This window comes from Bombina bombina, chromosome 1, assembly GCF_027579735.1.
Source record: "Bombina bombina isolate aBomBom1 chromosome 1, aBomBom1.pri, whole genome shotgun sequence".
In the NCBI taxonomy this organism is placed as follows: domain Eukaryota; kingdom Metazoa; phylum Chordata; class Amphibia; order Anura; family Bombinatoridae; genus Bombina; species Bombina bombina.
This window is the reverse complement of record NC_069499.1, coordinates 199,523,226-199,536,494: the sequence shown is the minus strand read 5'-3', so window position 1 is coordinate 199,536,494 and position 13,269 is coordinate 199,523,226. Positions and strand designations below refer to the sequence as shown.

The 13,269-nt window shown below is 38.5% G+C and overlaps 1 protein-coding gene across 1 annotated transcript in view; it reads right to left on the bottom strand.

Annotated features, from left to right (window-relative positions):
• JMJD7 (jumonji domain containing 7) overlaps positions 1-12,531 on the bottom strand; it is a 107,665-nt gene extending 95,134 nt beyond the window's left edge. The window contains exons 1-3 of the mRNA XM_053697826.1: positions 12,425-12,531; positions 2,908-3,061; positions 2,340-2,593 (exon numbers count right to left, since the gene is read on the bottom strand). Coding sequence (XP_053553801.1) covers positions 2,340-2,593; positions 2,908-3,061; positions 12,425-12,485 — 469 coding nt within the window. The 5' untranslated portion in view covers positions 12,486-12,531. The remainder of the gene's footprint in view (positions 1-2,339; positions 2,594-2,907; positions 3,062-12,424) is intronic.
• Between the last annotated feature and the right edge of the window lie 738 nt (positions 12,532-13,269).

Genomic DNA, 13,269 nt, shown 5'->3' with positions numbered 1-13,269 from the left:
CTGTGGCAGTACTGTCCTTACTTTGTTTGGACGCTATGGCACAATTATCACACAATTTTGAAGGGGGAGACACATTGTCTTTCATACATATAGAACATAGCTTATCTGAAGGTACAGACATGTTAAACAGGCTTAAACTTGTCAATAAAGTACAAAAACCGTTTTAAAACAAAAACGTTACTGTCTCTTTAAATGTTAAACAGGGCACACTTTATTACTGAATATGTGAAAAACTATGAAGGAATTGTTCAAATTTTACCAAATTTTCACCACAGTGTCTTAAAGCATTCAAAGCATTGCAACCCAAATTTCAGAGCTTTAACCCTTAAAATGAAGAAACCGGAGCCGGTTACAGTTTTAACCCCTCTACAGTCCCAGCTACAGCCTTTGCTGCGACTTTACCAAACCCAGGGGGAATAAGATACCAAATGAAGCCTTCTAGGAACCTTTTCAACTACTTTCAGATCCACACACATGCAGCTGCCTGTCTTGCTTTCAAAAGTAACTGCGCAGTAATGGCGCGAAAATGAGTCTCAGCCTACTACAGGGAAGGCCCTTCCTGACTGGAAAGGTGTCTAACCCAGTGCCTGACGTTAAAAAACGTTCCCCAAAGTTTATTAGTGTGAATTTCAACATAAAGGTGTATAAAATGCCCAAATAAAGCAATCGATCTTGCCCATAAAAGTGTCTACCAGTTTTATAGCCCATATTAAGCCCTTTATTCTGTTTGAGACTAAGAAAATGGCTTACCGGTCCCCATGAGGGGAAATGACAGCCTTCCAGCATTACACAGTCTTGTTAGAAATATGGCTAGTCATACCTTAAGCAGAAAACTCTGCTAACTGTTTCCCCCAACTGAAGTTACTTCATCTCAACAGTCCTATGTGGAAACAGCAAACGATTTTAGTTACTGCTGCTAAAATCATATTCCTCTCACAAACAGAACTCTTCATCTTTTTCTGTTTCAGAGTAAATAGTACATACCAGCACTATTTTAGAATAAAAAACTACAACTAAACACCACATACTCTTAACCATCTCCGTGGAGATGTTGCCTGTGCAACGGCAAAGAGAATGACTGGGGTGGGCGGAGCCTAGGAGGGACTATATGGACAGCTTTTGCTGTACTCTTTGCCATTTCCTGTTGGGGAAGAGATATTCCCACAAGTTATGGATGACGCCGTGGACCGGACACACCAATGTTGGAGAGAAGATGTTTACAACAAACACTGCTGCCAAATAGTGCTCAAGACACGTGCAATCCCTTTAATTAAAATTTCATGATTCAGATAGAGCCTACAATTTAGAAGCATATACTTCTATTACCTATCAAATTTGCCTCTTTTACTTGCTATCCTTTGTTGAAACTTTCAATATGACAGCATATTGCGGTAGGCCCATGAATGTGCATGTCTTAAGCGGTAGACATGGGCAAAATTTAATTAATTTGCTATTAGTTTTCAAATGAACGACTACAATATTAATTAAATTAACTTTTTTTATTAGATAGAGAAACTAAATGAAACATAATCAAATGTTGTATCTGTTCATTTGGTTCATTCCCAAAAATGAATGAATGTTCAGTGCTCATTTGCGCAAATGGTCCATTGACATCAAAACGTTTGTTTGCACAGTACATTTGCACATAGCCCAGAATATTGTATAGTGCTATGTGCAAATGTACCGTGCAAACAAATGTTTATGCCAATAGACCCTGAAAATGAGCACTAAACAGCCCTCTTTAAAATAATTAGAAAACACACTGTCGAAATTCACTACTGACAGCTTAAAGTACGCATGCGCGCATGGAGATCACCGCTTTAAGATTTAATAGGACACTCTTTTTCATCTCTGTCGAGATTAGCTACCAGAGCCTGTGCGCATGCATTCCAAAGATTCTTTTGAATCATCTGTTGAATGCAATTACATAATTGTGAGCATGCGCACGTCGAGTTAGCTAATCTCGAAGAGGTAGCTTTTTTCGTCAGAACACCGGCAAAAATGTCAGCATCATTATTGGAAAATGAACAACAAATTAACAAGATTTTGCATGTCCATTAAACATTATTTGGGAGCTGTCAGCAACATTTGTAGCAATGTTACTCACATGGAGCTGAAAACATGAGTACACTCCTAAGCCTAGATAGATTTACTCTTACCTACGTCTTAAACAGAGGATACCAAGAGAAAGGTAAACGTGAAGTTAAAACTTTTTACTTTCTGAATCATTAAAATGTCATTTTGACTTCCACATACCTATAGCTGAAAAATCTGCCACTGTAAACCTTTGACAGGGGGTTATTCTTATTACCAGACTTAATGTATCATTCACCACTCACCTAAGGCTTCACTCATCCAATGTATGTGACTCTCCACATCCCCAATAAGCTCTTGGAACTCCTCTGTGAGATTAGAGCATTGCTTCTGGATGTAGTATACACCTGGGGGTTTCTTTTTCTTCTCCACAATGTCCAGGACATCTGCGAAAAGCATGTTTCTCTCTTCAGGCATCACAAACTTGCCATTGTACACAGCATCTGCATAGCCATTTGGAGTCACCGCAACACTCACATTCTTGTACCCTACACATGACCTGCAGAATGCAGTAGTTAGTGCATAAGATCAAATCTATTTGACAAATATTCAGCAGAAGGTGTACATAGAGTATAGAAGACATTATTATAATAAAACACACATCAACAAATATTTTTAAAATAAGGCTGTTGTCACTATAAATTTAACATGAAGAATAAATAAAAGGTACTAGCACCCACCTTCTCATTAACTGGATTCCTGGAAGTCACTTCCAGAATTCTGTAGGTGGAATTACATTTTCAGCATATAAGGAGGCTAAGGATAATCCAATATAAACTTAAAAAAAAATGATGACATCTACAGGACCCATACCGAAGATAATCGAACGTCCATTTTTGCAGGGCTGGCCAGTGGGTGATGGCATTGCGTATAATGCAGGGTCTGTTTGAAGAGATCCAATCCCGATAAAACGTCAAGGGAGATGGAGGCTTGTTTAGGTAAGTAACAGAATGTGCGCCCTGGAGCTCTGTAGAGGAGAGGACAGAGCAGGTTGCAGGTATGCAAAACAAAACCACTTATCACTTACACACGCCTAAAATATTACTGTAAATAACAATGACTCATTTAAATATATATTTTATTACCTTTGTCAAACATGTTTCCTGCTGTTTTCACGGTGACTGTTTTCTAATTAACTCTCCATAAATAACTGGGAAAGCAAATATATATATATATATATATATATAACCCCTGAAGGGTAGCCAACGTACCATAAGAGGGTTTTAACAAAACGGGTCTCTGTTAAAAACCTGTAAGACCCTTGCAACAGGCGACATACAGGGTATACCACTCTCATTAAGGTGATATATGTTTATTACAGTGTTCTTCCCAGGACAAATTAAATGAGCACACCACGTGGCTGATTTTATTTATTTTTCCAAATCTAATCAATATTTGGTGTGACCACACTTTGGCCTCTATTTAACAAGCTTCGTATGGAGCTTGATGGCCCCTGTTTCTGGTGAGTTTTCAGACTCGCCAGAAACAGCAGTTATGAAGCAGCGGTCACAAAGACCGCTGCTTCATAACCTGTCCGCCTGCTCTGAGGCGGACACACATCGCCACAATACAACCCGATCGAGTATGATCGGGTTGATTGACACCCCCTGCTGGCAGCCCATTGGCCGCGAGTCTTCAGGGGCGGCGTTGCACCAGCAGCTCTTGTGAGCTGCTGGTGCAATACTGAATACGGACCTGATCCGCAGTGTCGGAGCCAGACCTTGATAAATATGTTCCTTTGCCTTTAAAACAGCATACATTCTTCTAGGTACACTTACGCAAAGTCAGGGATTTTGTAGGCATATAGTCAAGTGCACGAGTAGACAATCACCCAGAGGCAGAACGTTTTTTCACTTTCTGCGATGAGATTTTTTTAAATGAATCTTTTTCTGCAGGTTATTTTGAATTGATTTTAAATTAGGCAGTTAGACTAAAGCACCAACTAAATTGCAATGTGTTGATTAACTGGAGAGTAAAGCAGTTTTTTAAAGTTTTATAATATATTGCATTGCAAATTAGCTGCAGAAAAAAAAATAGTGTTATGTTTTTTAAAATTTCTCAAATAATTTTTTTCCTTTGCTTTTGGTCTAACATTACATAATTAGAGGGTTAAATGAAATAAAAACGTGCATTGCTCACATTAACTTATTAAATTCAGGAGTAAGAGCTTTGCAAACCATGAAAGGCTAGGAGGAGAGGTTAAATTTAAAAAAAAAAATATATATATATATATATATATATATATATATATATATATATATATATATATATATATATATATATATATATATATATATATATATATACACACACACACAGACACAAATAAATAAAACTAATGCAGGGTGATGGCAGATTTTATAATTGTACTAATAAAAATTGCCATGTTATGTACCTGCATTATTTGCTGCATTAGTTGTCATTAAAAGTATGGCATGTGTCTGCAGGAATATGATTTTGTTTGTTTACAAATAAAAGGAAAAGGCTTTCTATCATCAGACAATTATAACCTAGTTTATGGCTTCATTTATTAATATACACCAGTAATTCACACCAAAGGTGTAATCTGCTAGGGTAATATAAAGTAATAAAGTAAATTAGGGCTGATGTTCCTAATAATTTGTGTACTACTATGAAAACAGTTTAAATGTGTGTTCCATAAGAAGCTCCTAAATGAAAAAACAAAAGATTGTTATATGGTAAATGTTAGATACAAAAACACTTGTGAGCAACGAATGTGGACACTGGTATCTTTGGTTAATTTCACAGTTATTGGGGTATGACAAACATATATAAATAATTATTTCACTACATTTAAAAAACAATGTTCCACAGGAAAACTGAACTGAAAACCACTGCTTTTTATGACATATGTATGTGTTAAAAACACTAGTCACTAAACGGTACAAGCAGCATGACATTTTCGAAAAGCAAATTTGTAACATTTGTAGCCTTTCTTAAAATGATGGTAAACCCTAGCGTTTGTGAAACGCTAGGATTTACAATCGTAACAAATAAAGGGGACTTTCATTCATGAAGTATAAAATACTTCATTCTGAAAGCCCCTTTATTTGTTAGCAGCGTTTGCTGCGCTGAGCTGCTAAAGGCAGCCCACGGCAGAACGCAATTTGGCTGAGGTGACGTTTCCACCTCTTAGCCAATAGCCGTGCGGGAAATACAGCTTGGCGCCAGGTTTTGTGGCGCCAAGCTGTATTTCCCGCACTGCTATTGGCTAAGAGGTGGAAACGTCACCTCTCAGCCAAATTGCGTTCTGCCGTGGGCTGCCTTTAGCAGCTCAGCGCAGCAAACGCTGCTAACAAATAAAGGGGCTTTCAGAATGAAGTATTTTATACTTCATGAATGAAAGTCCCCTTTATTTGTTACAATTGTAAATCCTAGCGTTTCCCAAACGCTAGGGTTTACCATCACTTTAAATAAGACTGATATAACAGCAAAAAAATCCCCTCTCCACACGGTAACATAAACATCTCATAGAAGCTCAAAGTGAAGGTTAAGTTTGAGGCTTCTTCTTTCATTAATAGACTTGTAGTTACAAAAAAAAAAAGCGACTATCTTTTATATGCATACATGTTATTTTTATTTTTTTCTACTTTGTTTTTTCCTTACCGTTCACTTCTAATCTCCTCCCATTAGTTATTTCCTGGTTTTTGATCCAGTGACGTATAGAGCGGTCCCACCCGCTCTATACGTGTCCAGTAGGCTCGTGCACGGAGAATATAAAAAACTGCGCATGCGCATCTTTCTCCGACTCTCATCAATGCGCATGCGGTAATCACGTCCATTGCCCATTTCAGCGCATGCGTCATTGGTCTCTGCAACATAGTATTGAATGAATAACAATATCCATTCAATACTATAGTTGAACAGACAGAGAGTAGCTGTGTTTTTTAGCGAACCTTCTATAATGTTGCAGCTTGTCTGTGAACTGCTGTTAGCTAACGCTGTAGAAATAACATTTGTAATGCGCATGTGGGAAACGGGGCCGCGCTCGCTGGGACAATGTGAACAGAAACTACTGACGCATGCGCATATTCTCACAGTAACTGCTGACGTCAATTGACGGCCGCCTAACGGCCAAATAGTCAATTGGCTCTAGAAACAACGTGATCATCGTTTACAAAAAAAAAACAAAACAAAAAAAAACACAGGGTTGATTTACAGATAGCGAACTTGAAAAGAAAGAAGGGATACATCTAAGGAACGAAGTACAAGTATAACTATTGATGAATGAAACTGACATTTCTTTTTAGTGATACATACAATATCTCATTAGAAACAATTGAAGTTAACCTTCACTTCAACATAACCCTTTTTTGATGACAGCATCACGGTTCCAAGGACACTGTTTATTTGTAGTAAGGGCTGTTGCTATGCTATAAATCAAGCCTCAGCAGGCTTGTAGCAAGTAGCCACTCTGACAGTCCCTCCTGCACTGAAAAGGATCAGCAGTACTGTGTGCCCACTAAGGGCTAGATTTATCAACGCTGAGGCATACAGGGGCGGGTATACGCGCCCCTGTACGCCTCAGCTCGCTTGTGGCAGGGCGAAATTACCCGCAGGTAATTAACATTGCACATGAGCGCAATTTTGCGCTCGCGTGCAATCCCACCCCCTGCCGGCGCACAGCCAATCAAGCGCAGGCAGGAGCTGTCAATCTCTTCGGTCGGACTCGACCGAGGAGATTGAATTTCGCCACAATAGAGGTGGCGTAGATGTTAGGGAAGCAGCGGTCTGGTGACCGCTGCTTGATAAATCACGGCGAGCAAGTTCTTGAGAGAACTTGCTGCCGTAGGGGCTTAATAAATCTAGCCCTAAGCAGCCCTCATCCACAGCTACAAAACAAAAGCAGAGGATGTTATCCCCATGGCTTCCAAAATAGCTGCAGTGTATTGCACAGAAATACATTGCAGCGATCTTTGTTAGCCATAGGATGGGGGTTAGAAGGTAAGCAGTGCAGCCACTGTGATCAGATATGCACTGTGAGGCACGCAGAGGTGAGGAGGAACTGACACGCAGTTGATGAATGTAAAGTAATTTCACAGTGCGCAAAGAGGAACGCTCAGCTCTATGCGCTACACCTGTAATGTTTCTGCAGACAGGCTGCATTTTCTGCGCTGACATCGCAGATCACAGTATGTTCTGCCTTGGGGGACAATCATACCAAACAGATGCTAATGATCATCAATATGTAGTTTGAAACACAAACATTAACTGAAACAGAAACAGCTGTGTAGGAAGAATAAAACTGGGTGAGGAAGTTGGAACAGCCACATTATGCTAACAAGGTGAGGTTACTCAAGACAGTTTAATGTCAAAAGTCATACACCATGGCAAGACTTGCTGTCCAAACACTTTTGAAGAACCACAAAAAAAACGAGCAACGAAGATGCAGTGGGTTAGCCTAGTAAACTTAGTACAGCAGATGAAAGACACATCATGCTCCCTTCCCTTCATAATTGGAAGATATCCAGCAATGACATCAGCTTAGAATTGGCAGAAACCATTTGGACCCTGTTAAAGCCATCTTCATAAAAAACTTGTCCAAAACAGCCATACCTCTGATGTGGAAACAAGGCCAAGCAACTCAACTATGCACAAAAACACAGGAACTGGGGTGCAGAAAATGTCAGCAGATGCTCTGGACCAGCGGTCGCCAACCAGTGGTGGTCCACGAGAATATGTTGGTGGTTCTTGACACCATCAAGCAGGAATTAATCTCCACTGATGGCGTCAACCCCGTCACGCCACAACTCCCTACAGTGCCTGGCTGGACATAAGTGAAAACCGAAGAAGTTAAATTACAATCTCCCTACGCAAGTTACATAGTACTGCGCAACTTGGGTAGCTAGATTGTATTTTTAACTCCGCCCGGCGTGCTGCTCAGAGAAAGATACTTCCATTCTAAAGCCAGCAGAGCTTGGTATAGTCTTGGCTTAAAATAAGAAAATCTTAAAAAAAATATTTCTCTCTTATACATTTATTTTCTTCCCTTTACCTGTCTCTTTGTAGTAGTTTTCCTAATTCCTTCAGATGGACTTACATCACTGTTTGTGTTCCTTATTATTTCCAAATTATTTTTTATTCTAATAATTTTCCCGCGCACAAAGCCATCCAGTAATTGCCATCCAGCAGATCATCCATATCCCACCAGTATTATAGTAATTGCCAGTAACATCAGTCATGATTTACTCACATCCATATTGAGAGCTTTCTGATATAAACTTAATTTATGACTCCAATATCTGTCTTGAGGTCTTTTTAAACATAATTCTTTTTCCCCACTTTGTGCCTCTCTGTTTCCAGCTCAAAAGTTGGCACTCACCCTTCATCTGTCAATTGGTTATTTAATTCCAAAAAAAATATATACATAATGTAAACTTAGCTATGGTAATACTAGTTATGTACACTACAGTGTGTGTGTGTGTGTGTGTGTGTGTGTGTGTGTGTGTGTGTATGTATGTATGTATGTATGTATATATATATATATACACACACATTTATACATATACAGTGTATATAAAAAGTCATTTTTTCATATTTGGCTTTAGCAGAAGGCAGTTTTGTTTACTGAAGGGCTGGGGAGTGGTATAAGAATAAGTGGCTGCAAGCAACAGTCAAGCATGGTGGAGGTTCCTTGCAAGTTTGGGGCTGCTTTTCTGCAAATGGGGTTGGGGATTTGGTTCAGAATTAAAGTGAATGTCAAGTTAACATGACATCCTTACGACATTGTATAGACTTGTAAAAATTAGCATCAATTTAATTCATGATTTTTTTTTAAATCTATTTTCTTGCCTTTTTACCTTGTTACTGTACCGCCGATAATCACAGCTCTCCCGCCTGCCATACTGTCTAATTGATTGACAGATGACGATTCTTCAAACAACTAATCTCCCCCCCCCCCCCCGGGGGGAGACAAGGATTAGTTGTTTGAAGAATCGTCATCTGTCAATCAATTAGACAGTATGGCGGATGGGAGAGATGCGCTTATCGGCGGTGAAGCAGCAAGGTAAAAATTTAAGAATATAAATCGATTTAAAAAAAATTCATGAATTAAACTGATGCTAATTTTTACAAGTCTATACAATGCCGTAAGGATGTCATGTTAAATTGACATTCAATTAATGGTCTCCTCAATGCTGAGAATTACAGGCAGATACTTATCCATCATGCAATACCATCAGGGAGGCATCTGATTTATTCTGCAGCATGACGACACCAAACAAAGCCAAAGTCATTAAGAACTATCTTCAGCGGAAAGAAGAACAAGGAGTCCTGGAAGTGATGCTATGTCCCCAGAGAGCCCTGATCTCAACATCACTTAGCCTGTCAGTGATTACATGAAAAGGCAGAAGCAACTGAGACTGCCTAAAATCACGGAAGACCTGAGATTAGGTCTCCAAGATGTTTGGAGCAACCTACCTGCCAAGTTACGTGTACAAATCTACCTAGAATGTATGCTGTTTTCAAGGCAAGGGTGGTCACACCAAATATTGATTTGATGTAAAATTATTTTTCTTCTGTTCACTTACTTTGCGTTTTGTAAATTGATACAAATAAATTATCAACATTTACTATTTTTGAAAGCATTCTTACTTTACAGTATTTTTCACACATGCCTAAAACTTTTGCACAGTAGTGTAGGTGTGTATATATATATATATATATATATATATATAATATTTTACCAGGAAGGATACATTGAGATTTCTCTCGTTTTCAAGTATGTCCTGGGTCCACAAAACATTGCATTTATACAATAGGGTACAATAAAATACAAAAACAATATTAATACATAACATATGCAAAATTTAACATAGAACAGGTAAGAAATATATAATCAACCATGACAGGTGCATTAATAATAATAATAATTTATATATTAACACACATATATATATTTTTTTATTTTTTTTTATTACGGTGTTTGATGTTGTAAAACAGATATATTGAGATTTTTGGTGAGGCATATAACTGCCCATCATTAAATCAGTGAGACATCAGCTTATCAGCTAGTGAGCAATCAGTCCTTAGTCAAGTTACACATTCTTTCACTTCCTGGTAAAGGGATGTGAAACCCATTTTTTTTTCTTTCATAATTCAGTCAATTTTGACTGTCAGGTCACAATCGAACTTTCATGATTCAGATAGGGCAAGCAATTTTAAACAACTTTCCAATTTACTTTTATCATCAAATTTCCTTTGTTCTCTTGGTATTCTTTGTTGAAAGCGAAACCTAGATAGGCTCATATGCTAATTTCTAGCATTTGGGGGCTGCCTCTTATCAAAGTGCATTTTGACAGTTTTTCAGTTAGACACTGCTAGTTCATGGGTGTCATATATGTAACATTGTGTTCACTCCCGTGGAGTTAACATTGATTGACTTAAAGGGACGTGAAACCCCAAAAAATTATTTAATGACTCAGATAGAGAATACAATTTTAAACAACTTTCCAATTTACGTCTATTATTTAATTTGCTTCCTTCTCTTGTTATCCTTTGCTGCAAGGTTTATCTCGGTAAGCTCGGGAGCAGCAAAGAACCTAGGTTCTAGCTGCTGATTGGTGCCTGCAGATACAGGTATACCTCACTTTACAGCGATTCGCTAATACAGCGCTTTGTGGAGCTGAAGTTCAACCTCCAAGGATTATGAAATAGTGCTGTAATCATTGTGAGTTTGCGAGAAAAGTGACTGGCACCATTTTGTTATGCGCAGTTCACTCTGTTAACAGCTATACAGTGCAATCTGTGTCTCAGTGCTATAGTTTGGCAAATTTTACTACAGTAATTGTCACTATTTTACAAGTACAGTATTTATTGAATACTGTGCTGTGCTAGTGTTAAACTAAACTTAGCCCTATTGCACCCCTAATATATGCAAGTTCAAACATGTTTTCAAGTTTTTAAACACACTGGCAAGTGGAAAGAAAGCTAAAACTGCCTTGTTTCACTTTAAAGGGACACTGTACCCAATTTTTTTATTTTCTAATTCAGATAGAGCATGCAATTTTAAGCAACTTTCTAATTTACTCCTATTATCAAATTTTCTTCGTTCTCTTGCTATCATTATTTGAAAAAGAAGGCATCTAAGCTTTTTTTTGGTTTCAGTTCTCTGGACAAAACTTTTTTATTGGTGGATGAATTTATCCACCAATCAGCAAGGACAACCCAGGTTGTTCACCAAAAATGGGCCGGCATCTAAACTTACATTCTTGCATTTCAAATAAAGATACCAAGAGAATGAAAAAATCTGAATCACAAAAGAGAATTTTTGGGTACAGTGTCCCTTTAAGGCGGTTTTCACTTTACAGCGGGGCTCCGGTCCCTAACCCGCTGTATGACCGGGGTATACCTGTACATAATGATTGCCATTGGCTCACCCATGTGTTCAGTCAGAAACCAGTAACAAGGTAAGTATTTTAAAAATACGGTGCTATCTCAATTTTCTTGGATGAAAGTGACCCTTTTTTTAATAGGTTTTTTTTTTTTGTTTTTTTTTAAACGGGCACTGTTACATGAAAATTGACCTTAACTTTAATATAATTTGACATTCCATAGGCATCACACTACTGTTCAGTATTAATTGAAACTAATTACTTCCCCATATAGTGCTAGTTATGTTAGCTATTTGTATTAGGGAATATGTATGTTTGTGTTAAAGAGCATATTTATACATTAGGAAAATGAACCACAGTTTCAAATGATTGAACTTAGACAAACTGATATATTATGACAGATTTAACACAAAGATTTCAAGGTTTGTACAACCTACTGTAGCAAAAGGCATAATTGTGCTGTTTAGTTTTACATCAGAATTGAAGTTTATACCTTTCATGGTATTTGAGACAGGATCTCAATTGTTATTTTGCATTTGTATGCATTCTAATAGAAACACAAACTAAGATTATTCACAACATTTTCTTATTATTTTAAAAGGGAAGTAAAGTGTCATGACTCATATAGCGATATAGGGCATGTAATTTTAAACAACTTCCAATTTGCTTTTTCCCAATTCAGCTCGTCACAAAATTATTTCTCAACAGGGAAATATGACAGTAAGAGGGATGTGATTAGGATGGCACTGTTTGCATAAAGACGACATATTTATGGGGTGGAAGAGCGTTTACTCATAGATTTCACAATTCAGCAAACGAAACCTATCGGGCAGCCACGTGACTAAATACAAGTAAAGGGGATGTGGCTTAGCAATAGCGTCACCTACACGGCACACGAATAGCGCGTTTTAACAGCGAATTTAATGGAGAACATGTAGGTATAGTTTACAGTAAACATGAGCCGTAAATTTGCTTACCCCTCACTTCCCCAGAGAATTCCCGTAAACATTCCCACACGGCCTGAGGTGTATCTGCCATTCCAGCAGGCAGCAGCTACTTCCCATCACGCTAAGGGACATGTGACGTTTCGCAATCACGTGACTGAAGTGGCACTGGCCGCAAAACAGTACACATACATGGAGTTGCATGACGTTTTTGAGGGGGTTATCATCAGTTGTTCGGTGCTATCCCACCTACTGCCCGAGTTCTGCATGTATATAAATATTATTATTAGACTTCCTTACAACATTCGTCTCACTGTATGAGAGAGGTTTGTATTACTAAAGACTACTAAGACAACAGAGAATGGAAAATTGGTTAACTGTAGGCTCTATCTTAATCTTGATACTTTTTTTTTTACATTACTGACCCTTTGAACGTGTGGCAAAAGCATGTGCACTTTGCAGGGGCATAACTAAACCTAACTTGGCCCTATAGGGTAAAGGGCCCGCCATTTCAACAGCACCCTTTACTAAGGTTGTTTGAGGGCACCACATAGGATTAAAGGGCTGCTTATCTGTTATTGTGAGTCATCCTTACCCTTTGGTTAGTCTGCACTAGAAGATGCACTTGCACAGCCTTCCTGTGCAGATAGGGTTGCTTGCCAGGTGTCCGGTATTAGACCGGTGTTCTGTCGAGAACTCCAATTCCTCGAAAACTCCAATCTGACGTCACTTCCGGTGACTTCTATTTTCACCTGTCTTGGGGGGCGCACCGCCGATCCTCTGTCATACACCTCAAGTAAACCTTGGGGAATGAGGTTTCGCCTCCTTGAACGGTATCCCCCAGGCAGAGGCAAATTACATAGTGAAGATAGGTGATT